The sequence below is a fragment of the Drosophila grimshawi genome, unplaced genomic scaffold (assembly GCF_018153295.1).
Source record: "Drosophila grimshawi isolate 15287-2541.00 unplaced genomic scaffold, ASM1815329v1 contig_44, whole genome shotgun sequence".
Taxonomy (NCBI): domain Eukaryota; kingdom Metazoa; phylum Arthropoda; class Insecta; order Diptera; family Drosophilidae; genus Drosophila; species Drosophila grimshawi.
Genome location: NW_025063240.1, coordinates 11,839,018 through 11,861,223, shown reverse-complemented (window position 1 = coordinate 11,861,223; position 22,206 = coordinate 11,839,018). Strand labels below are relative to the sequence as shown.

The following is a 22,206-nucleotide window of genomic DNA, read 5'->3' as shown; positions in this document are numbered from 1 at the left end:
CACACACATACACAAAAAGTTTTGCGCACAGCTTCTTGAAGCTCCACCTTGCGTCAATATTAACATTCATGCTCATCCTTTTTTTTTCACTGGCTGTTGTTGCTACCCCTCAGGGTCAACGGCCCACTTGTGTCGTCGCTATTATCTCAGACCATCTGCCGTGTCCAAGATCAAGTCCAAATCGACATAACTTCTCTGCTCCCACAACAACAGCAAGAAGAGAGGCAGACACAATGAGAGGGAAACAGCGAGACCCAATCGATTTGTGACATGTGCATAAAATCAATAAGCAGCTGCAATTGCTTCAAACAGAGAGAGAGAGAGAGAGAGAGAGAGAGAGAATGAGAGTCCTACTTAAGGACACAGGTACTTGAGCTAGATATGGGTGTGTGCGTGTGTGTCCTGTACGGATCGCTGTCTGAGCATCCTGTGGCGAAACCAACCCCTAGCTGTAATTTGAGTGTACAATGCCTGTCTGGCTTTTGTTTCGCCCTTGTAAAGCAAAACACTTTATCCTTGCCTCAGAGCACATTTTCGTTTCAGTTTTCTGAGGATCTGTTTTGTTACCTGCAGCAGTTTTGGTAAAACAGTTTTGCACCTGTTTTCAAGTCTGTGTTTCTTTTTTATTGGATTCTTATCGTCATACAAATGTTAAGTTGGCCATAGCTAATTGGACTATAGAACAAAAATAATGAGAATGACTTAGGGCTTAGCAAATTGAGTTTATGAATTGTTGAGAAGTGAACATATTTTATGAGACATTGATTTTGTAATTTTCGGCAATGAAATTGAACAATTCGTCATAATTGAGTTGTCATATTGGGCAAAATTTGTACACAATTTATATACACATATAATATTCAAGAATAATGGAAAATAATTACGCAAAATATAATTATTATGCATCATTGTTAGTAAATTTGTTGCTCTTGTGGATTACTCACCAATTATTCATGGTTATAAATTAAAGATAAACCAAAACAAATGTGTCACTTTGTGTGGTTAAATACAATGTTGTAGTTGTAAATAACGTTTACTAATTAAAAACAGGATGATTCGATTCTGGGGAAATTCGTCGGCTTTCAACTCAAATTTCATTGTTGCTCACATTTCATTACGAGCGCAATAATCGAGATATTCTGTTGCGTGTGGCATTTGGCATTTCAGTTGTACATATGTAAAACTTTTGCAACAATGCACAACAACAAAAAAAACAAAAAAAAGAAAGAAAAACAGCTGAAGTATATTGAAAATTGGCAACAAAGCGCAACAATAACCTGCCCCAAAAGCATCGCCTTGCACAGTCATCGCCGCGTTCCCATTGCAAATCTTCAGCCGACGCAGTTCAGATGGAGGAGGCGCCAAGGCAACAGAAAATAAAATATAAATAAAAATAAAACAAACTGAGACACACAAAGCAACAACAAGATTTAACGTAGGAGTTGATCGACGGGGGTCATCGGGGGGGTTGGCAATCTTTTGTCATGTACATGCGTTGTTTATTGTACGGAAATCAAGATCATACATCAATAACGCCAGTTGACAATGAGAAACTGACTGCGGCTGCTGCTGCTGCTGACTCAAAATGCAAAAAAGGAAGTATGCAAACAAATAATAAAAAAAAAAGCCAATTGAAATTATTTTTAAATGTAATGAAAATGCAACATGTCAGGCAAATCAGAGGCAGATATGTGTACTACACTGGAGGAGAGCACCCAACGCAAAATAACTTGAGGCATGTTGCAGGTGGCGCACACAGCTTTGTTTGCCTCCCGTTGGGTGTGGCCAAATCCAGATCAGCCCATTGCCATCCACAGACTAGACAAATGTCAGCGGCTTAAAATGCAACAGCAGCCTGACAATGACAACAACAACAACAACAGCAACAGCAATGTGAAGCGGCACCCAAATGGGGAAAACTGACAAAGCAGATAGAAACAGATGAAGTTACGACTAAAGCTGCAGCTGGAGACGGAAGGGGATTAAGCAGGAGTAGGAGGATGGTGAGGGGGATGAGGTGGCTGTTGCTTGTTGCAGTCACTGCGGCTGCTCATTTGTCATAAGACATTAGCAACAGCAGCTGCAACAGATAAACAGCAATCATATAAACGTATATATATATAAATACATGTGCCACATTTTGAGGCGTGGCCCATGCAACTGTGGATGAGTCAAAGCTACAAGCAACAGCGTGCGTATGTCGCAAAACATTTGAAAGTGCCACAATTAACGCGTTCGTCTAATTATCTCTCAGCGTTGACAGCACATGGCAAATGTGGAAAGAAAAACAGAAAGACAGAAAATACAGAAAACATAGCACAGCCTACAAAACTGCAGACAGTGGCGCCAACTGAACCATTTTCAAATACATTTGCCAAATGTGTAGCCACTGGGCAAGCGATGACTGACTAGCAGATGCCCTGTAAGCTGAAATACATGCTGATCTGCCCAATCAAAACTTATTCATTGTTACCTTTAAAACTTAACTGAACTTTAACCTAAGCTATATAATAAAACATATAGAATACAATGTTAATATGCTGATAAGCATGTAAACCAAATTTGAAAGATGTAAACCAAATTTGAAAGAACTTATCTTTTGAGATGGTGGATTAGATTGATAAATACTATTATCTTGGATACATTATCTTACACATGTAGCAGTTAGAGGGTATAACAATGATGTCGTCGTCATTGCGACTACAATTACCGCATCGTAATAGACGAGACTTTGTAGAATTTTAATTGAAATGTCAAAAGCGTTTAGTGTGGCGGCAAGCACAATGATGCAGCAGTCGCTGCGGCAGTCTCAGTTGCAGTTGCAGGCAAACGCAACTGGCGACCGGCCAGGTACTGGAATTTTAATCGGCAATGCGGCAGAATTTGATTGTGGCATTATTGAGGTTAAGGAAATATGTTAAGAGCATCAGTTAAAAGTGATTTCAGATGCGGGCAAAGGGTAAGTCTATAAAGCATTACAAATTAAGCTTTTTTTATTTTGGTCTTTTTTTTTTTTTTGGGTGCGACAAAGGTATTGAGAAGATACTTAAGGTGTGTGTGTGTGTGTGTGTGGATGTAGTTCTGTGTGTGTGTGTTAAGAAGACAGCTGCAATGTTGCCAAACTTCAGGTGGCAAGCTTTACTATTTGTACAATTAGCCAGAACTTGGCATTACTTTAAGCAGCTCTTATATAATGCTTATAACTCTTATATATAAGATTTGGAAAAGTTGAAATAATAACGAAAGAAAATAATGCATAACTTCGAATGCTAAACAATCGTTTTACACACAAAGATAAAAAATGCCAATGGCAAAAATTTGAGTTTGCCACACAATTGCGGCAAACTTTGCCAAGAGGCACATGAAATGTCTGTCAATCGAAATCGATTAACGTTCGAAAGCAGGCATCAGACAATTGTTAATTAACACTGCCACAGGCAACACACAGCACAAAATCTGCACAAATTGTGGTAACAAATTGGGCTTAGTGCACGTTGCAGCAGCAACAGCAGCAGCAGCAGAAGCCGCAGCAGATAAATCAAAGTTGCACCGCATTACCAATTCGAAGCGACAGAGAGAGAGGGAGAGAGAGAGGGGGTGGTGGGTGGGAGTTGGTGGCAAATGTTGTCAAAACTCGTACAACAAAAGATTTCAGATAGGAAGGCATATGCAACAGTCCAACACAGCTGTCACTCTCTGTGAGGGGAAGGATTGGGGCAGCCCGCAGACATTTACAGTTGCAGTTGCAGGGGCAGAGCGAGAACGAGAACGAGAGCAAGTCAAAAGACGAGGCAGAAGCTTGGCTCATTGCCGTTTCATTTTTAACCCTCATTTAGCATAAACAGCCGGCCCAGCAGCAGACTCAGACAATGACAGCAGTTGGTGGCTGCTGCTGCTGCTGCTCCTGCTGCTGCTGCGGCTGTTTGCAACTTCAACTCCAGATACTTCTCGTATTAAACGCTCGCACGATTTTCTCGTTGCGGCTGACTGACTTGTGCCGTCGTGCCTGTGGCATCAACAGCAACAGAAACAGAACAACAACAACAATAACAACAACAAATATAAAATAAAAGGCTCATGCATTGTGCTAAATATAAGAGAAGCTGGCTCAATGGAGCACCATCATCCAAAGCATCTGCTGAAAGCCACCTCAAATCCTGTCCCCACAACTGATAACTCAAACGTTCTGATGATGACGAAGCTGCGGCGTTTAATTAGCACGTCTCCCCAGCCTTCTTTCTTTTTGGCTATAAATAGCACTGTGTGCTGGAGGGAAAACTCTAAGGGAAATGGTGTGATTAAAATGCACATGCTGAATGGCGATTATGATCAAAAGATGCTTGTTAAGCAGCAATTCAATTCAAATGAGAAGTTAAAGAGCTGACGATATTAATAATAATATTGGAAAATCTACATCTTTAAAAAAAAAGTAGTTATACTAGTCATAATAGGTTAAATGTTCATAATGACCAAGCAGTCATTTTGCCACTCACACTTTAAGGACAACGCAGACGCGAAATGAAAGGAAAAGAAGGATGTGGTGTGAGGAATATTGAGCATAAAGGCTTAAGCTTTATATGTATGTATTTTATAGAATGATTTTTGATATGATATTTGATGCTACACGCTCTCCCTAGATCTCTCTGCCAATCTCTGCCAGTGCATAATGCATTCTATTGCGTCATAAATATTTGTTACTAAACGTTAGCAAAAAAAAAAAAAAAAAAGTGGCTTAAAATGTTGACGAGCCGCCTTTGACAAGCGTACTATTAGCTTTAAATCATGGCTGCGGAAACGTATACATAAATTGTCTCAAACATTTTTCCAGTTGTTTCATAGTTTGACGCAAAACTTAATTAGTTTCTCGCTGGCCCAGAGAACGAGAGGGAGGGAGGGAGGGGGAGATGCCGTCTAGGCAGCTTAACGCCTGCCCGCTACTCCACAACACCCTCCCCCCACAACCCCAACCAGATAACATTCGAATGTTGTGGACTTTTTCTCTCTCTCTCTCTCTCTCTCTTTGGTTGTGGACCGGCTGTGTACGAGTGTCTTCATAAAGTTCGGGTTCAAGTAGTTGCCCGCCGACTGCCAGTTCAACTGTCCAGCTGTATAAGAGCACCTCCCTCCTGCTAGCCCCACATCATCTGCCCCGCTCCAACCCGCCGACCTCCTGCGCCCTCGTCGACTCTATACGACTCGACGAATTGTCTATTTCAGTTTTCCAATGTAGTTTACGATCCGTTGGTTGTAGCAAAGAGTTTTGTTCATCGCTCGTCGTTTCGTTCTGTTGTCCAACAACAGCACACGATGATTTATTTGGCACACACACATACGCATGCACACACACACACACACACGCACACACACACCTTGACAGCTACCTGCGCGTGTAAATGCATTTTGCTGTAGGTGAATTGAGTTTGCTGCTGCTGCTGCTGCTGCTGTTGCCGTTGCCGTTGCAACTGACTGGGGCAAGTCTAGGTCGAGGGCTGGGCGTGGGGAGTGCAGGGAGCTAAAGTCTCGCTGGGCTAAAGCTTTTTCGTTGGTGGCACTTTGTTGACTATTATTTTTCATTTTGAACGCACGCAGAAGGTTTGCTGCTGCTGCTGCGACGAGAGCCAGCCAACTTGGGCGGCGCGAGACGCAATGGAAAACTATTTCATGATACGCCACACACAGCGAGAAAAAGGGTACGCACTCCGCTCAAGTTGAAACAAATATGAATATTGCTATCGATTAAATGTAATCATCGATTAACGTAATTTCTAACCTTCTATATATATATTTTAGAGGTTTTCATTCTAGCAGCCATAAAATGAATATCAATTAAATAAGTGTAATACTAGAGATACTATTCTCTCAGTGTGCCAACATACCACGTTGCCAGAGTGTTTGCTGTGACTGTTACATGATACCTAAAGCCGCAGCTGCAGGCGACTGAACGATAGAGAGAGAGAGAGAAAGAGAGAGGGAGAGCGAGAGCGAGCTGGCGAGCGAGATAGAGAAAGATAGAAAATATAAACCTCAAAGATACATTTGCGCTTCACTTGAAACATAGAACGTAATTCAAGTAAACTAAGCTGGCCGTAGCAAGTGACTCACATATGCAAGTGTATGTGTGTGTGTGAGTGAGTGTGTGTGTGTGTGTGTGTGTGTATATATATATAGATATACACACACATATAAATTGTGTGTTTGTGATGCGAGGGCGCAATGAAGCTGTAGACAAAATTGCGTGCGTAATTCTTTGCCAACGTACAGCAAATGTTTGGCCAAAAACAAAAGAGCGTAGAACACAAAATAGTTTTGGGCACGACCGGAGCTGGGGCAGGAGCAGCAGCAGGATACAAGAAGGATGGTGGTGGCAGAAGCGAAGAGGAGCGTTAGAAACTGGCACGTTGTTATTGGGCGCTACCTAAAGCCGAGGCAGCACTTGAGTTGGTTTTTATGGATGAAAATTGCATTTACAGCAAGCAGGCGTCGAGCATTGTATTTTAGTAAAGATTGTTGTTATTGCTATTTGCCGCTGTTGCCGCATTTCACAGGCAAGCAGGCAGGCAGGCAGCCAGGCAGTCAGGCAATCAGAAAGATTAGATGACTTGAGGTTATATGGGGAAATACATGCTAGAAACAAATTCCATGAAATAACAGCAAGCATCGCAAATCTTTACTACAAAAGCAATACAATTAATCAAAATGTCTAGTTTAAATATACATAATACATTTCGTGGAATGGAATGTGTATATATAAATTTTGAAAAATAATCATAAGAGGTGCATACCCTCTGAGGTCTATCAACGTAATTATTACTCTTGCTGGGTAGCATATAGTCTGTGCGCTGTTGCCAAACTTCACTTGTCGTTAGGTAAAACAGAAACTTCTCTCTATGAACTATAAGCTGGAATAGTTGATGATTTATGCAGGGATTTACCGTAAGCCCAACTATAACCCGCTCGAAATCGTGAATAACACAAAGTTCAAAAATGCATAAAAACTCGAAATGAAAAAGAAATATATGAAAAAGTCGGTGGCTCTTGCTGGCTGCCAATGCAATCAATGGCAGTTAAAAAATGGCATACCAGTAAGAGGAGGGAAATCTAATGAAGAGCAACGAATGTAATGAAAAACAGGATAATTATTCAAACACTTTCAGAGTCAAATACAAACACACACACACACACACTGAAAATATTAATTTTTTTTGGGGGAAAATCAACGAGAGCATTGAGAGACGGGCTGGGAAAAAGTTTAGTCACGGAAAACTGCAGTGCAAGGGATGTTGTCGTACTGTTTTCAGGGAAGTTTTTACTACAATTCATGCGAAGCGAGAGATGAGACGGAACGGAACGGGACAGGATGGATAGGAGTGTAGAAGAGAGGATAGGAGAGGAGTCATGGAAATGTGGTGGCAGACGATAAACATATGCGGGACTACATATCCTGTAAGCGGGCCTGTCTGCAGAATGTATGTGTGTGAGTTGTGCGACAGACAAAATAGCTAAAAACTGTCGAAGGTTGTTCAACCAACCACCAGGAGTAAGAGCAACAACAACAACAACAACAACAGCAGCAGCAGCAGCAACAGCCGCCCAGCATCAGCCACGAGCAGAGCAGCTGTTCCGGCGGCTGCTGAAAGAACTGAACAACAACAACAACAACAACGATGTGAAAAGAAATAGTGGATGGTAAAATAAAACTACGTGTCCCGGTAGTACTCAATGTAGTCAATGCTCTGTGTCGCATGCACGGCTTTTGCATTGCTTTTGTTTTCGGTGGTGCAGCGGAAGGAGAGCGAGGGGCAGCGAGAGCGAGAGGAATCACTTAACAGGCAGGCAGGCTGGCAGGCTGGCAGGCAGGCAGCGCAAAGGGGAAGCCTGCAGCATGCAGCAAGCGGCAAGCAGCAGCGTCGATTAACGCCAGGGAATCGCATCGAAATCGCGCGTCAGCGATGCGGGCCTAAGCCGAGCTGGGCAGGGCCATTGGACTCGAGATTAGCAGCAGGATTTGCGCCTGATCAAAGACCAAAAGCCTAGAGCACCACTGCCAAGCTAGTTAAGTGCACGCCAACGAACAGCAGATACCCTTGCTATAATTTAAGTATGTCAATAGCAGATGTGAAATAGAGTAAAGACAAAGCACTTTAGTGCAGCAAGAAATTAGTGGCAAGTGGCAAGGTTTCAACTTCTAAAACTAAGCGTTTTGCAACACTGATCATAGTATAGTTGTAAACTATGATTTCAGAGTAGGTTTTTAGAAATTTTTTAATATATTTTAAAGTAAACTAAACTATGATTTCAAGTATTTACAATTCAACACAATTTTAACTCGTACATCGAGCATTCTTCACAAACTTTATTCATGTCTTAGTTTAAATTTGATTGGAAAGGTAATTGAAATACCTTTCACATCGCATAAAATAAGAAAAGGTTGCATACAGAATAGAATTTAAAGTGATCTCTTCTTTCAACACATTTTGTGTAGATCAACGAGAATACTCCTAGTGTGAAGGGTATAGAAAATAACAGGAACACGAGAGGCGCGCGCTGCACAAAAGCAAGCCTGGCTAGGCTAGTCTGGGCAACAGATAACAACGAAGACGAAGACGACGACGTCGACAACGACGACACCTTGCTAGCCAGAGGCTGTGGCTTAGGCTAAGGCTAAGGCGAAGGCACACAGCCTCTGCCTGTGCTCGTGCCTGTGTCTGGTACTGGTGCTGGTGCTGGTGCCTGACCAGGCCAGATACATTTAGCCAGAGCCCAGAGCTCAGAGAGCAGGCCACAAGTCGTGCAGCAGGAAGCGAGTTTTGTATTCAGGCAAAAGGTTTGTTTTTTTTTTTACACACACCTCTCCTCTCCTCTTCTCTCCACTGTCTCCATCAACCGTCGCACCGTCCGGCTGTCTGTCGCGACTGTCCGTTCTTGGACTTGTCGTCTTCGTCTGCCTGCCTGCTGCTTCAAAAACCAGTTGCAGGTAGTTTAAGTAAGCCCAAGATGTGCGCTGCTCGCTCGGTCATCTTTTGCGGCTCTTTTCGGCTCATGCCGCACAGTTCTGCTTCTCCTTCTTCTTCCTCTTCTCCATCATCCTACTCCTCTTCGTCTTTGCCGTCTTCGACTGCATTTGCAGCAAGCAGCAAGCAGCACAGGCCAAAAAGACGCTATCCAGCACTGGACTCTACGGACTCTGGGTCTGTGTCCAATATTTTTGTTTTGTTGGTCGAAACGAGCGTTTTTTTCATTGCCCATTTCCCCCCCGACTCCCTATTCACTCCACCCTCCGTGCTTGGTTTATGTTTGTTGCCCTGAATGCAGTGAGAAAAATTCGTAGAAGTTTGCCTAGGATTAATTGGTTAAATGATATAAATGATTTCCCAATTCGACGAAATGAATTGTAAACTAATTAATCGGGCCGTTTAAGCAAACGCATTCATTTTATTGACATAACATTCGTTTTGTTAATTAGTTCAACTTCAATTGCATTTGAAACTCTATTGTCAAAAATTAGCATTATGCTGCAGCTAATTTCAAGGCATATTTGTGAGCAATTTTAAGTGCATGCCTTTGCCCTGTTGCCGAACTTCATTAAGCTAGCATATCAAGTGGAAACGACCCCAAAAAAATAATGTCTATGACACTGTCTCGCAGCAATGCTGCTTAACTTCCTGCCACATCTATATGTCAATATATATGCATATATTCATATAGATATATGTAGGTCTGCAGAGGTAGGTCTGCTCACCTGCTGCTGATGCTGTTCCTGTTGCTTACTAGGCGGCACAACGGCACATTGCTCCGTAGTGCCCATAAACTAAAAAACTAGCCTGGCATCTGGCCACACGGCATCTAACAAGTTCGACATTTGGCACTTAAATTTAACGCTTGATTGCATTTACAGTGCGCCATAGCAATATATTAATATAGTTTTTTTTTTTCTCTCTCTGAGCTCCGACTCCGACTCCAACTCCGACTATGACTGCGACTGCGACTGCGAGTGCGACCCAGGCCAGAGACCAAAGACCAGAGCACTGCGAGAACATGATGATTGCTTTCAAAAGCCAATCCAACGTCAATGACTCTATTCTGCGGGTTCTGTTCGTGTGCTTTAAGCCAAGCCGGCTTTTCTCTCAGCTCGTTCTTTAGGGCCTGACTCTGCACTGCTTCTCCTCCTCTCCTCCCCCTCACTCCCACCACTTGTGGCACATTTCGATGTCGTCTTTATGCGCTGCAAAGCTTCCTTGTGCCTACTTTTAAGCACCAACTTCAACTTTACTCCTCCTCTGCCTACTCCTGCTGCTTCTATTTGGCGTCACTTAGCGTGTGCCAGTTTTTCACTGGCTTCTCTTCGCTGTTTACTCAACACAAGCCCCTGTGCCCCTCTGCACACACACACACCCTTCTCACTCCCCTCTCCCTCTCCCTGCTGTGTGCCGGATATGCCGTTTTACACGTGAATGAATATTTGTTGTAAGTTTCTTTATTGTGCGCCGTTGCCAAATTTCAGTCTCAGCTGTCAAAAACAAGTCAAAAATATCAACCGTTAAATCAGGCAAAAGCAAAACTCGTTTAGCAACAATTAATGTAAAATTGTAAAAAATATTTTCATTCGCAGCTAAAATCTGAAATCAAAGGATGCGGAAAAACTTTTGCCCAGCCGCGAGCCAAAAACAGCAACACACAAAAGAACAAAAAAAAAGAGAAGACAGAAAAACAAAGCAGAGACGATGACAGAGGGGGTGAGAGGGAGGGGATGTAGCTGCATATTGGGGGGCGGAGGGTGAGGGGGTTAGCAACATTTTATAGAAAAACCACCCCTCCGTTACGTTACGTTACGTTTGGGACAAAATGCATCAGGCACAAAGGACGAAGGACGAAGGACGACCAACAAGCTGATGTTAATGTTGACGCTGCGACGACAGACCGCACAGTAAAAAAAAAGGGGGTAATAAAAAAAAATAAAAATACAAAACAAAACGAAACGAAACGAAACGGACGCGAGGCCTATGGAGAAGGCACAAGGCATAAAGGACTGCAGCACACAGGCAAAGGTCGCCGCCAGGCAAAAAGGCATTGAACCCAGTTACATGTTTGTTCTAAAGTCTAGTAAGCAGCTACCCAGCAACAATAATATAGCCCCCCCACCCAACACCAACACATGTAAACAAACTAAACAAAAAATAGCAGAAAAGAACTAAGCGAAACATGTTTCAAGTATCAAATATGCAACTAGCTTTTGGTTGGGCTGTTAAGAAGCTGTATATTCAAGAAATTTGAATATATATATATTTATATATATTCTCTAGATGCCTCCTTTTGCCTGTTACATTTACATAATATCCTTAACAGGGGATAATAAAGCACCCCAGCTCGGTGACAATTGAAAAACTATATGGATTACTCAAAACAGTTCAAATCTTGCCAATAAGACTATCAAATCGTTAGACATAATAACAAATTCTTATCGATTCTAGAGATCAGGGAGTTACTCGAGTTATTAGGTTTAGAATATTAAGAATCTTTTGACTTTGTGGGATGCTTTCAAATCAAAAACTAAGCTTCGAAGATTTCTAGATTCTTACTCGAAAAATATAAAGTTTTTACAAACAAAAAACTTACCAGACAACGCCGAATGCACCGTAGCCAATTGGACGATCCGGTTGAACATCCTGTGGCACCGCTGGCGGTTGATAATATGGAGCCGCAGCTGCTAGTATTGCGCTGGCGCCCTGTGGCGCACCACCGGCAGCACCACCCTGTACCAGTGACATCGATACGCTCATCGAGCTACGCGGCGCAGCAGCTGAAGAATTTGGGCAGCTGTTGCTCTTGTTCTTCTCAGCGTTGGTGGTGGTGTTGTTGATGGAATTGGCAGTGGAGGATTTGATGATTTTGGTGGTGCAGTAGCTTGGTGCTGTGTTCTGTTGGTGCTGATGGTGCTGGGGATTAGCTGGCGTTTTATAGCTATAAAGCTTGTTGTTGCTGCTGCTGCTGTTGTTGTTGTTGTTGTTATTGCGGATGTTGGTGGTGTGGCTGGGTGTATTGTTGGTGGTGGTGGTGCTGTTAGTTGGATGGGAGAAATGGTGTTGATTGCTCAATGGATGCCGCTTGGGGCCACTAATGGCCGCCATTCAATAGTTGCCCATTTGTTTGTTGTAATTTTGTTGTTGTTGCTTCGTTTGTTTGTTCAACGCACACAAATTTGTTGTTATCTATTTTTGATTTAACACATTAAAAATGATTTTTATCGAATTTAATTAGTGCACATTTTTCATATTATTTTGAATGATTTCGAAGATTTTTCCGCTGCGACTGGAAGAAAAATGTTAATTTCAATTAGAAAACAAAACATATGCAGAAGAAAGAGGAAGCAGCTGAGGATTCGATTTTTAGGCGCATTTTTTGCAGGCAAAAGGCAAAGGAAAATAAGAAAAGTGCCGTTAGCTGCGACCGGGGCGCGTCCGTGTAAGCAGCATAAAAGTGTGCATATGTGTGTGCGCATGTATGCGTGAGACAGTTAAGCGACAGAGATAGAGAGAGAGAGAGAGAGAGCAAACAAAAATACAGTGCTGTGTGGCGTCTTTTTTTTTTAAGTGTTGTTTACATAAAGAGCAGACAGTTTAATCAACTTGAAAAAACGTAAATTTCTTATTTAATACGTGCACATGTTTTGCAACACTAACAACAACAACAGCAGCAGCAAAAGAGAGAGCGAATGAGAGCAGCGTAGTCGTTGGCGTCGCGCACTTGACACTTTTTGCTAATGCTGCTGCTGCGAAGCTGCCGACTTCGCTGCACGCAGGAGAAACAATGTGAAATTTGTGTAATAAAGGAAAAAGTGCAATTAAATTAAGAAAAAATGTTTGAAAAAATTGCAAATTGCTGTTTGTTGTTATTGTTGTTGTAGTAGCGGCTTACCTTTGAAAAAATGCACAAATTATTGAGCGGCGACGGCGTCGGTTTTGTTTGTGGGATGACAACAACAACGGTGGGGGGGAAGCTGATTGCGACGACTGCGGTGACTCTTCCGCATTTGTATGTGTGTCTGTCTGTCTGCTGGGTGCGTGTGTTTGCTTATCTGTGTGCGTAACTGCGTACGTGTGCGTGTGCGTGTGTGTGTGCAGCGACGGCGACTGCGACGGCGACGACGGAATGAGAGACGTAAATCATATGAAATTTACACAAATCAAAATTCAAAGCGAACTAAAACGCGGCAGCGACTAAAATGCAGCAAGTCTCTCGAATTTGTTGTTGTTGTTGTTATTTGTGGTTGATTGGCGCACACACACATTAATTTCGACACACACACACAGAGAGAGAGAGAGAGGATAGCGAGAGAGCGAGCAAATGAGAGAGACCGACAGCAATCAATTGTATAAAAATTTTTTGTTGTTGTTTTACTTGTGCATTTGTCACGTTTTTGGGGGCGGGTTGTAGTGGGGCTCAATATTATTTTTTTAATAACAATTTATCACACACACTAGCCCGAAGTTTGGTAGGCAGCAGCGAAATGGCTTTTGCGATACATATGTGTGTATGTATTAAATTTTTCCTTGCCTTTTGCATGAAACACACGCGGCGTCTTTCTACCGATCTTATGCGTGTCGTTTATGCGAAAGTCGTGATAGGACTGACAACAACAAAATTTCTGGCAATGTGACCGGGCTTACACGAGCGGTGTGACCCATCGATAAATTTTCGGTATTTTGCCAACAGCTGACTATTAGCAACATGTTGCCTCACTTGTACAAACCAGCAACATGTAGCCAAGTCTGTTAGCGCTGTAACAGCATGTCGTTTAACATAACCAAATAGGTATAGTTACGATTTCGCTTATATTTTTATCAATTTTAAAATTCTCATAATGTGTTTCAATTTCCAATTTTAAAGCGCTTAGTAAATCAATAATACCGCCCGTTCTGTGGATGGATCAATGTTAATTAACTAAATGTTATTTAACATATACAGCTGTTTTCTTCCGGTTCGGTGATTGCTATCGATGCTAAGGATAGTAGCAAGCTAAACATAAATTTCTCATGCTGAACCACGCAGCTAAAATAAATTTACAAGGGCTAATACATTTACAATAAGTCGCCAGAAGTGCAAGTGATCAAGTTTGAAGTGAGTGTAAATTGGGAACACTCGACAAATTTTGTGATCATAACTTGTGAGCTGCGTACCTGGCTGAACGTATTTGAAATTGCAAATTGTAAACAAATCAAAAATGGAAAGGGAGACAGAAACTGTAAAGGAATTCCTCACCGATCTCGTGGTGCCGCATCATCGTTGCAATGTGAACATCATACCCGACCACATAACCATGCTGCACGGGCCCAAAATCAAGAAGCAACACAGTCGCAAGCGACGCACCCACAAATCGAGCACGTTGAATCGCCGCGAATACGCCGAACTGGGACTGAACACGCTACCCACGCGGCAGATGAGATATGAGCAGGCGCTGCCACTGCACCGCCTGTGGCGGGGCTACATGCGTGAGCATCTGGATCTAGAGGAGGGGGACGAGTTGCCGCAGGTGCATGAGAAGCGTTACGAGGAGTTCAGCAGGCAGCTAGTCAAGATGGATCTACATGGCGCCAAGCTGCGTGTAATGCAATCCAAATGCTCCACTCTAGTTGGCCTCAACGGCATCTGTGTCATGGAAACGAAGAACGTACTCAAGCTGCTGGGCGAGGATCACAAGGTGCGCACCGTGCCCAAGAGCGAGTGCGTCTTTGGCATGCACGTGGGCAACATGGAGTTCACTATTTTCGGACAACACTTGAATGTACGGCCAGCGGAGCGCAGCGTCAAGAAAATCAAAGGCTATGTGGAGCCTTTCATGTAGCGTAAATCAACAGAAATGAAAACTAATTGTAATTAATTTTAGTTTAAACTTTTATATAAAAATCATGTTTTAACTGGAAATGAGAAGCTGTCGTTTTTCAATTTTCTGTGATTTCCGCAAATAAGGAATTATAAATGCTTGCTAGCCACAACTGTTGCTTATTGAATGAATGAATTAACGGCAACCGATTGTATAAATTGTAAAACTTTAATTTAAGCTTTTATTTAAAATCGTACACTTAACGCCCGTAGTCGAGAGGGCGACTGGAAATATCGCGCCATACTTTTTACGAATATAATATCGTTTATAAATGTTTATTAGTTGTAGTTGCTGCTGCTGCTGCTGTTGGTTTTGTGTTTCTTGTTGTTTATTTGTGTGGGATTCGATTTACGCAGTCGACTTGGTCATAATGACGACAGCGGAGGGCACCAGGCCCAGTGCTTCCAGCGGCTTCTCATAGTCATCATCGGCAAAGATCTTGCGCGGAAATGTGGTCATCAGGGCAAAGGGTGTCTCAATGCCAGTCTTAACCTGGATGAAGACGCGCACAGCAGACAGCGGCTCCTTCACATTGAACTCGGAGGAGAGCGTAGAGCCATCCTGCAGTCGCACCTGGATGCGTGTCTCGGTGTAATCCCGAGGCGGTGACTTCACACCCGTCGGCGATGTGGCCGTCGTAGTCGAACTGACCGAGGGCACAGCATCCGACAACGCAGCAGCGGGACTGTTCTTCAATTCCCTGCAAGATACTTGTATAAATCAAGGGATTCTTTTTGAGTTTGGACTGACTGATTTACCTGGCTTTCCGAGCCGCCTTGTCAGCCTCGATTTGGGCGCGAACTCGATCGCGTGCAGCTTTCTCCTCCTCCTTTTCGCGCTTGCGCTGATCGACGATCTTTTTCATTTCAACCTCCTCCATGCGGCGGCGTGCCTCTGTCATGTCCTTGCCGGAGCGTATGCGATTGCGTTCACGCTCCAGAGCCTCACTCTTCTCACGTTCCTCGCGCTCAACGCGCTTCTGTTTGAGCTTCTCCTCGATGAGAGCTAGTTGGGCCTTCTTCTCCTCCTCGGTGAGGGCCTTTTTCTCTTCGGTGGACTCGGAGAAGTTAGCGTGACCCGTCTTTGCGGCATGGTATTCCACCTCTGTCTGATCTTTGAGCACCTTGCCGCAATCGTCACATTTCAACGATTTGGCAATGGGATCTTCGCTGGCGCCGCTGCTACTCGGCGCCGAGTCTTCGGTTGCAGTGGCAGTGGATGCTGCTGCTGGTGCAGCGGTGGCACTCACTGCACCTGGTATCTCTTCATCAACGTGGGCCAACAGCCATTCCATGGCCATCTCGACGCCCTTATGATTAGTTACCTTCAAGGCATATTCACTTAAAAATAAAATATAATTAAAAAGCCGGCGAAGAAAGAGAATATTTATTGAAGATGCACTCACACTCTATCTTTGGGAAAACCCATGTCCATCAGTGTTTGTACATCGCTCATTGCTGTCGTCTGTTGATAGGGATGTATTGGTCTCAATAAATACGTAAATTTTTGCAACTATTTTATTTTCCTCAATATTCCCTCTGCAATAATGACACACAAAAACAATGCCTGTTAACTAGTGTTGCACAACGCGTAAGCTTAATGTTCAATCACTATTTCGTATTAATCGATTAATTGTATTTAGCAATTAGACTCATTTCCAATGTATACAATATACAAATCTAGACATAATAATAACCATTGTCAACGCAAAGTATTTATAAATAAACAGAACATTTTTGTAGCATTTCTTTGAATATAAATATCGATACCACATCAGCTGGTCGCATAGCGTCATTTGAACCATTTTGTTTTCTCCTATTCCCTGACAAGATGTCGCATCAAAATAAAATTAAAAAGATGATCATTAAAATCCCTCGGCATCCCTTCATAATTGACCAGAGTAATGTCAACTATCAGGAAAATATCTCGCTACGCAAATGTCGCGTCAATTTGGAGCGCATCAATGGACAACAGGCACCATCGGCTGGTGGAGGAGGAGGACTCTCATTTCCACTAAAAGCGAAGCCAAAACGATGTTGTGTTCGAGTTGCTCGATTACCAAACGTAGAGCGCAACGAGTTATCTGTGACGCCAGCCAGTTCCATTGTCTGCTCAGACTTTGACGATGGTATTTGGCTTACTCTTTGGGTGACAAGGCAGACATTTAATAGTTCTGTATTTGCAGATTCTGCTGCTGAGTAAAAGCTGTAATTGACACGGGACAGAGGATTTCAAGAAGCGTCGATTCCCCGCATTAAATGTATTTAGCTGTTACTTTCAATGTTAAGAAATATATTTTTAATAAATAAATACAGATATTTATTGTGTTTTGAAAGTTGACCCGATGACTATCGATAACAACGTTCGAGCGATAGGTTCATCACTATCCCTTAAATGTCAGGTGGAAAAAAGTTTATTTGTGAAATACTAGTCTAAAATTATTGCTTGTAATAACATCGCCCAGACAGAAAACAAACATGAATTGGCACACGGGCAACATTGCTGAAGCTGTGGCAGAATCCAAGGCCAAAGATGCCGTCTTCGTTGTATACATTACAGGTAATAAACAACGAACGATGAAAATCAATTTTCACCACGTCATGTTCGCCAAATTGGACATTTGTATTTAAATCATAGGTCAGGATGAGATGTCCGCCAATCTGGATAGATTGCTAAATGACTCGCTTATCCACACGAAGCTGCAAACTTCCGACTTTGTGGCCGTCAAAATACAGGGCAATAGTGAAACCTACGTTCAATTCAGTTCGCTATGTGAGTACAGTGAACACTCGATAAGAGTGAAAGACTTATACTTATTTGAAACACATCATTTCAATATATATTATAACATCATTTCAATATATATTATAATCTTTATACATATAAACAATCTAACTGATTGCAGACAAAGTCGTGCCAGTGCCATCAATTTTCTTCATTGGAAAATCTGGAACCCCGCTGGACATTGCTACGGGCATCGTTGCCAGCGTCGAGGAGCTCGTAGCCAAAATCGATAAAGTGCTGCTCTTGGCGGGCAAACGAACAAATCCGGATACCCCAACGAGCAGCGGAGCAGTAGTTAGTAATGAAAGTAGCCGCAGCATTGCTGGGGCAGACAATGAGGATGCACCAACTCAAAAAACAGAGCCGATAAAGACAGTGGATGTGTCGGAATCGGAAGTCACAGATCAGGAATCTGTTCCAGCTGCTGAAGCTGCAGCTAAACCAGTTGTAGTTGCAGTGGAATCAACTGCTTTGCCTGAACCAGCTGCTCGAGTTGCTGTTGTTCCACCAGAGCCAACTGCATCGTCAGTATCAGCGGCAGCCGCTGCCGAGAAGCGTGCAGCGTCCGCAGCAGCTGCTGCCACAGCGCATACAGCAACCAGTGCTGCCACTTCGATGTTGCCCACTCCCATACAAAACATTGCGTTACAAACGCCGCTGGTGCCAACAGCTCTGCCAGGAGAGGCACCGACAACACGTTCGACCGCCGAGGAAGCGGTATTGCAGACTACAGATATACAGAGTCTCGTCGCACAGCGGAGAAAGGAACGCGAGGAGGAGCAAAAGCAACGCGACAAAGAGAACGAGCTGCGACGCCGGCGCGAGGGTCGTGAATCGCAAGCCCAGCAGACGCTCACTCGAGATCAGGAGCTAAAAAAGCTACAAGTGAGTTAAAAACCCCCCCAAAAAAAAGAAGAAATTAAACCCAAAATGAAAAACTCTTTTTCAAACTTCACCAGGAGCGCATTAAGCGTGAACGCCAGCAGGAGCAGCAGACAAGGGAACGGATTCTGGCCCAAATAGCCGCCGATCGTGCGGAGCATGCATCGAATCGAAGATCCTTAACGGCTGACGTGCCAAGCACCACCAGCAACTCAACAGCGACAACAGATTCTGTTAGATCGACAGATTGGTCACACAACGCCGGCACGGAGACGCGTCTGCAAATCCGTCTGCCCGGCGGCACAACACGCACGCAAACCTTTCCCGCCGCGGAGACGCTGTCCACAGTGCGCAAGTTTGTGCTCGATGAGCTGCTCGCCGGTAGCAATATACGCGAATTCACAATGGCCACCAGCTATCCGAGGCGTGAGTTCAAATCGGATGATGAAACGAAAACGTTGAACGAATTGAATTTGGTGCCCAATGCGGTGCTGCTAGTGCTCCACAGTGAGCAAGTCAATCGCGTGGTGCGCAGCCGGAACAGTCTGTTCAACATGTTGACTAGCATAATCTGGGCAATCTTCACACCTGCTGCAATGGCCTTTGACTACATGAATCGCATGGGACTGCAACGTTTGCGACAGCGATTCAACCAGATGATGGGCTGGACAAAACCTGACGAGGACAATCGTCAAGCTCGCGATGATGTGTAAGCTAAATCTTGAAACAATCTGATGCAAATCCGAATTATTATCCCTTTGCTTTGACAGTACCGCACGACGTAATATGGACATGTTTCTATTACGTACGACGCAGAGACCGGGCTTACAACAATCTGCACCACAGAATGTGGCTGGATCTGAATCTGGGTCGCAGCCATCGGGCAAATCAGTGCCGACCGAAGACGCATCCCAGGGCCAGGAAGTGGGGCAGCCCCGTTCCGTTGGATATAAGCCGCCACGTTATGGTGAATCGAATATACGACGATTGGCGGACACCAAGGACGAGGATGAGGATAAGGCTACCTATAATGGCAACTCAACGCAGCAGCAGTAGTAATCCATAATAAACAGTTAAAGCTTTCGATATTTAAAAAAATAACCGTTACATTCACAGCTTCTTTAACTATGATGAAGCCTTAAATTATAAAATACCTAGATACAAAATCCACAATATTCAAATAACATGCACGTATATATATATGTGTATATATATATATATCTTGTGAGTGTGTCGTCTTTTTTTTATTATTATTATAATTCATATTATTATTATTATGGTTTAAACAAGCAAGAATATTATATTATCAGCGGTTTGGTCTAAAGACGCAATATTGTGATAAGATATCAAATGGGCAAAGAGTAAACATTGTTCAATAATTTGTTCTAAATGTAATTGCAAACATTTTTAATTACTTTTCCATTCATAAACACGTTTATGCGGAGTTCCTTCAATGTGATTACAAATACATATATACAAGAATCAAAATGAATTTCCTTCTCTGCCATGCATAGTCACAATTCAGAGCAGCCGTATAAACGCATTCGTCATATATGTATATATATATATATAAATATATACATATGTATATAGTGATTGTGATATGGTGTACCGATCACGTGTGTCTCAGTTTTAATACAATTTAGCCTCGAGTCTGGGGAACAACAAATCAACATTGCAGCTGATGCGCCTTTTTAGTGCCATACAAAATTGGTGAAATTAGTTTTAATTTTAGTTTGAAATAACCTTTTTGTGTGGGACATAACAAATGATTGATTATCTTAATTTCTGTCGAGAGACGGCCCACAAAAAAACAAAAAAAAAAGAACAAAGGAAAAAAAAAAAACAAAAACCAATGACTGATCCCATCTACAATGTGAACCACATCAGAAATTGCAACAGTTTGTAGACGTTGACCAGGCTCAATTTCCAATCCTCTTTGCGTTGCACCGGCGGCACCAGGCTGGGATAATGCACCGGACTGCCAACGTGACAATTGGTGTTCACCGTGCCGCCTGGATACTTAATGGCAACCACATCGACCAGCTTGACGCCATCGCAATCGATCAGCTCCAGCGATTTGTTGAAACAGATGCGTATCTCCGACAAATAGCTAATGCTATGCTTGCGATCGTACAGGCAATGGATGGAGGGATTCTTGCCGAGGCCGCGCACAAGGGCATTGTTCAATACGATGATCGTGTTATCGGAGTCGGGATGTATTCCGGCCGCATCCAGCACATCGGATATCACGTACTTCTGCCTCCACTTCAGGCCCTGTCCAAAGTACTTTAGCTCGTTGTCTAGTTCGGTCAGGACAGCGGCACAGGTGCCATGCTTGAGCCACTCGTGCTTCCACAGGTCGTCCTGCGGCGCATCGCCCTCCAAGTCCAGCCAGTAAGTGTTCAAACGGTCAAGAATCGCTTGCAGTTGATCCGGATCGAATTCAGCCGACTTATTGCAAAAGTTGGGTCCAATTTGACCCCATTTCGTTGGCCAGATGCCGTGTATGGTCCAAAACTCCTTCTTCTGCGGCAGGGTGCATTCATGCGACGGATCCTGCTCCCTCCAGTGGTAACAGGTCGTAACTGGCCATTGCTGTGTGAATATTAAAACATCAAAGCTCTGTGCATCTTTGCCCAAGTCATTCGCATACAGCGAATAATCATCGTCATCATCCTCATCAGAGAAATCAGCGGCGCTTGGTCTTTTCAAAGGCTGCTCGGCGGAGCTGCTTGACTCATCCGAGACGTTGCCCAAAGCTATGCCCGAATCTGATATGTCAAGGGCGCTACAAAATGAAAGAAAATGCCACCTTGTGAATAATTTATTGTGCTCCTTTCTCTATATATAGTTAAGGTGTTGTGTGGGTAGATATGTGGGTAAATGGGGGTAACCTTGAACTTGATGCCTTTACAAGAAAGAGCGCAGCGTACTCGGCTTATCGAAATATCGATTGTGGTTGCTGTTTTGCTCCAACTGTCTTAACTTTTTTAGTTTTTGCTAAGATATATGCCAATTTTGGCCAATGTTTTCTTTTTTGCATTTGTTTTTGTTTTTGTTTCTATTTTTTTCATTGGCACCGCCAACGCAAACAAAAGCGCTGGAAATTTCCCTGCCTGCTGCCCGTCGTTTTGTTCGCCTAAAATGCCTAAATTCAAAAAGCAGAGACTCACCTGAATGGACTCGTTTTTGTCACAACAATGCTGCATAATAAAATCGTAAAAGTAAGTAAATATTGTTGTTGCTTCTGCATAATTGACACTCAAAAAAACGTATCGTAAGCAAAATTTTATGTTGCGATTTTTAGCATTTCTAGATAATGCAAGACGCACACTTTTTGTTTTAAAATACTGAGTAGCACTTGTTATGGCTTTCTACCCAACAATTTTAATTGTAACCCAAAAAATTAGTTGATAAGTTGTTTTATACACTTTTGTTTTTGTTTCTCTTTTTATTTTTGCTATTGCGCTGCTAATGAAGTGCTAACAGCTGTTAAAGGCAACTGTAAATGAAAAAAAGTGCTGTATAATATGAACTATTACCGATAGCTGTATCTACACTACTGCACGATATGATATCGATAAGTTGCGTATATCGTTGCAAGCGGTTCGAATTCAAATTTTAATGCTAAATGGCAGTTATGTTTACTGTGATTAAGT

General features: G+C 43.0%; 6 protein-coding genes across 7 annotated transcripts in view; 3 read left to right on the top strand and 3 right to left on the bottom strand.

Annotated features, from left to right (window-relative positions):
* LOC6557597 (serine/threonine-protein kinase NLK2) overlaps positions 1–13,626 on the bottom strand; it is a 75,572-nt gene extending 61,946 nt beyond the window's left edge. Inside the window, exons 1-2 of one of the 2 annotated variants that reach the window (XM_032742771.1) lie at positions 12,913–13,626; positions 11,614–12,306 (exon numbers count right to left, since the gene is read on the bottom strand). In XM_032742771.1, the coding sequence (XP_032598662.1) occupies positions 11,614–12,125 (512 nt within the window). In that variant the 5' untranslated portion in view covers positions 12,126–12,306; positions 12,913–13,626. Of the gene's footprint in view, positions 1–11,613; positions 12,307–12,912 lie in introns of those variants that run through there. The other variant, XM_043215523.1, reaches the window with a different exon arrangement.
* Positions 13,627–14,000: 374 nt separating this feature from the next.
* Positions 14,001–14,923, top strand: LOC6556412 (ribonuclease P protein subunit p29). Its single transcript, XM_001984474.3, has one exon. It carries the CDS (start codon positions 14,219–14,221, stop codon positions 14,837–14,839), a length of 621 nt encoding a protein of 206 aa, XP_001984510.1. The 5' UTR covers positions 14,001–14,218; the 3' UTR covers positions 14,840–14,923.
* A 109-nt stretch (positions 14,924–15,032) lies between these two features.
* On the bottom strand, positions 15,033–16,453 carry LOC6556512 (UBX domain-containing protein 1). The gene is made up of 3 exons (XM_001984475.3): positions 16,284–16,453; positions 15,637–16,218; positions 15,033–15,578 (listed from the first exon to the last, which is right to left on the bottom strand). The coding sequence occupies exons 1-3, from the start codon at positions 16,331–16,333 to the stop codon at positions 15,227–15,229; spliced, it is 984 nt and encodes a 327-aa protein (XP_001984511.1). The 5' UTR covers positions 16,334–16,453; the 3' UTR covers positions 15,033–15,226.
* Positions 16,454–16,693: 240 nt separating this feature from the next.
* Positions 16,694–17,184, top strand: LOC6556433. Its single transcript, XM_032743261.2, has 2 exons — positions 16,694–17,006; positions 17,064–17,184. Exons 1-2 carry the CDS (start codon positions 16,709–16,711, stop codon positions 17,078–17,080), a joined length of 315 nt encoding a protein of 104 aa, XP_032599152.1. The 5' UTR covers positions 16,694–16,708; the 3' UTR covers positions 17,081–17,184.
* An 81-nt stretch (positions 17,185–17,265) lies between these two features.
* LOC6556458 (UBX domain-containing protein 4) lies at positions 17,266–19,772 on the top strand. The gene is made up of 5 exons (XM_001984477.2): positions 17,266–17,437; positions 17,516–17,650; positions 17,784–18,547; positions 18,622–19,253; positions 19,315–19,772. The coding sequence occupies exons 1-5, from the start codon at positions 17,356–17,358 to the stop codon at positions 19,598–19,600; spliced, it is 1,899 nt and encodes a 632-aa protein (XP_001984513.1). The 5' UTR covers positions 17,266–17,355; the 3' UTR covers positions 19,601–19,772.
* A 41-nt stretch (positions 19,773–19,813) lies between these two features.
* On the bottom strand, positions 19,814–21,955 carry LOC6556496 (ribonuclease Oy). Its single transcript, XM_032743260.2, has 2 exons — positions 21,721–21,955; positions 19,814–21,335 (listed from the first exon to the last, which is right to left on the bottom strand). The coding sequence occupies exons 1-2, from the start codon at positions 21,798–21,800 to the stop codon at positions 20,414–20,416; spliced, it is 1,002 nt and encodes a 333-aa protein (XP_032599151.1). The 5' UTR covers positions 21,801–21,955; the 3' UTR covers positions 19,814–20,413.
* Positions 21,956–22,206: the final 251 nt, after the last annotated feature.

Bases quoted from the DNA above. Each gene is read 5' to 3' on its own strand.
- LOC6556412 (XM_001984474.3), top strand. From the start codon at position 14,219: ATGGAAAGGGAGACAGAAACTGTAAAGGAATTCCTCACCGATCTCGTG.
- LOC6556512 (XM_001984475.3), bottom strand. From the start codon at position 16,333: ATGAGCGATGTACAAACACTGATGGACATGGGTTTTCCCAAAGATAGA. The intron at 16,219-16,283 runs GTGAGTGCATCT...TTTATTTTTAAG, and splicing joins GGTTTTCCCAAAGATAGAGT to TGAATATGCCTTGAAGGTAA. The intron at 15,579-15,636 runs GTAAATCAGTCA...AGTATCTTGCAG, and splicing joins AAGGCGGCTCGGAAAGCCAG to GGAATTGAAGAACAGTCCCG.
- LOC6556433 (XM_032743261.2), top strand. From the start codon at position 16,709: ATGTCGCATCAAAATAAAATTAAAAAGATGATCATTAAAATCCCTCGG.
- LOC6556458 (XM_001984477.2), top strand. From the start codon at position 17,356: ATGAATTGGCACACGGGCAACATTGCTGAAGCTGTGGCAGAATCCAAG. The intron at 17,438-17,515 runs GTAATAAACAAC...TTTAAATCATAG, and splicing joins CTTCGTTGTATACATTACAG to GTCAGGATGAGATGTCCGCC. The intron at 18,548-18,621 runs GTGAGTTAAAAA...AAACTTCACCAG, and splicing joins AGGAGCTAAAAAAGCTACAA to GAGCGCATTAAGCGTGAACG.
- LOC6556496 (XM_032743260.2), bottom strand. From the start codon at position 21,800: ATGCAGAAGCAACAACAATATTTACTTACTTTTACGATTTTATTATGC. The intron at 21,336-21,720 runs GTGAGTCTCTGC...TTCATTTTGTAG, and splicing joins ACAAAAACGAGTCCATTCAG to CGCCCTTGACATATCAGATT.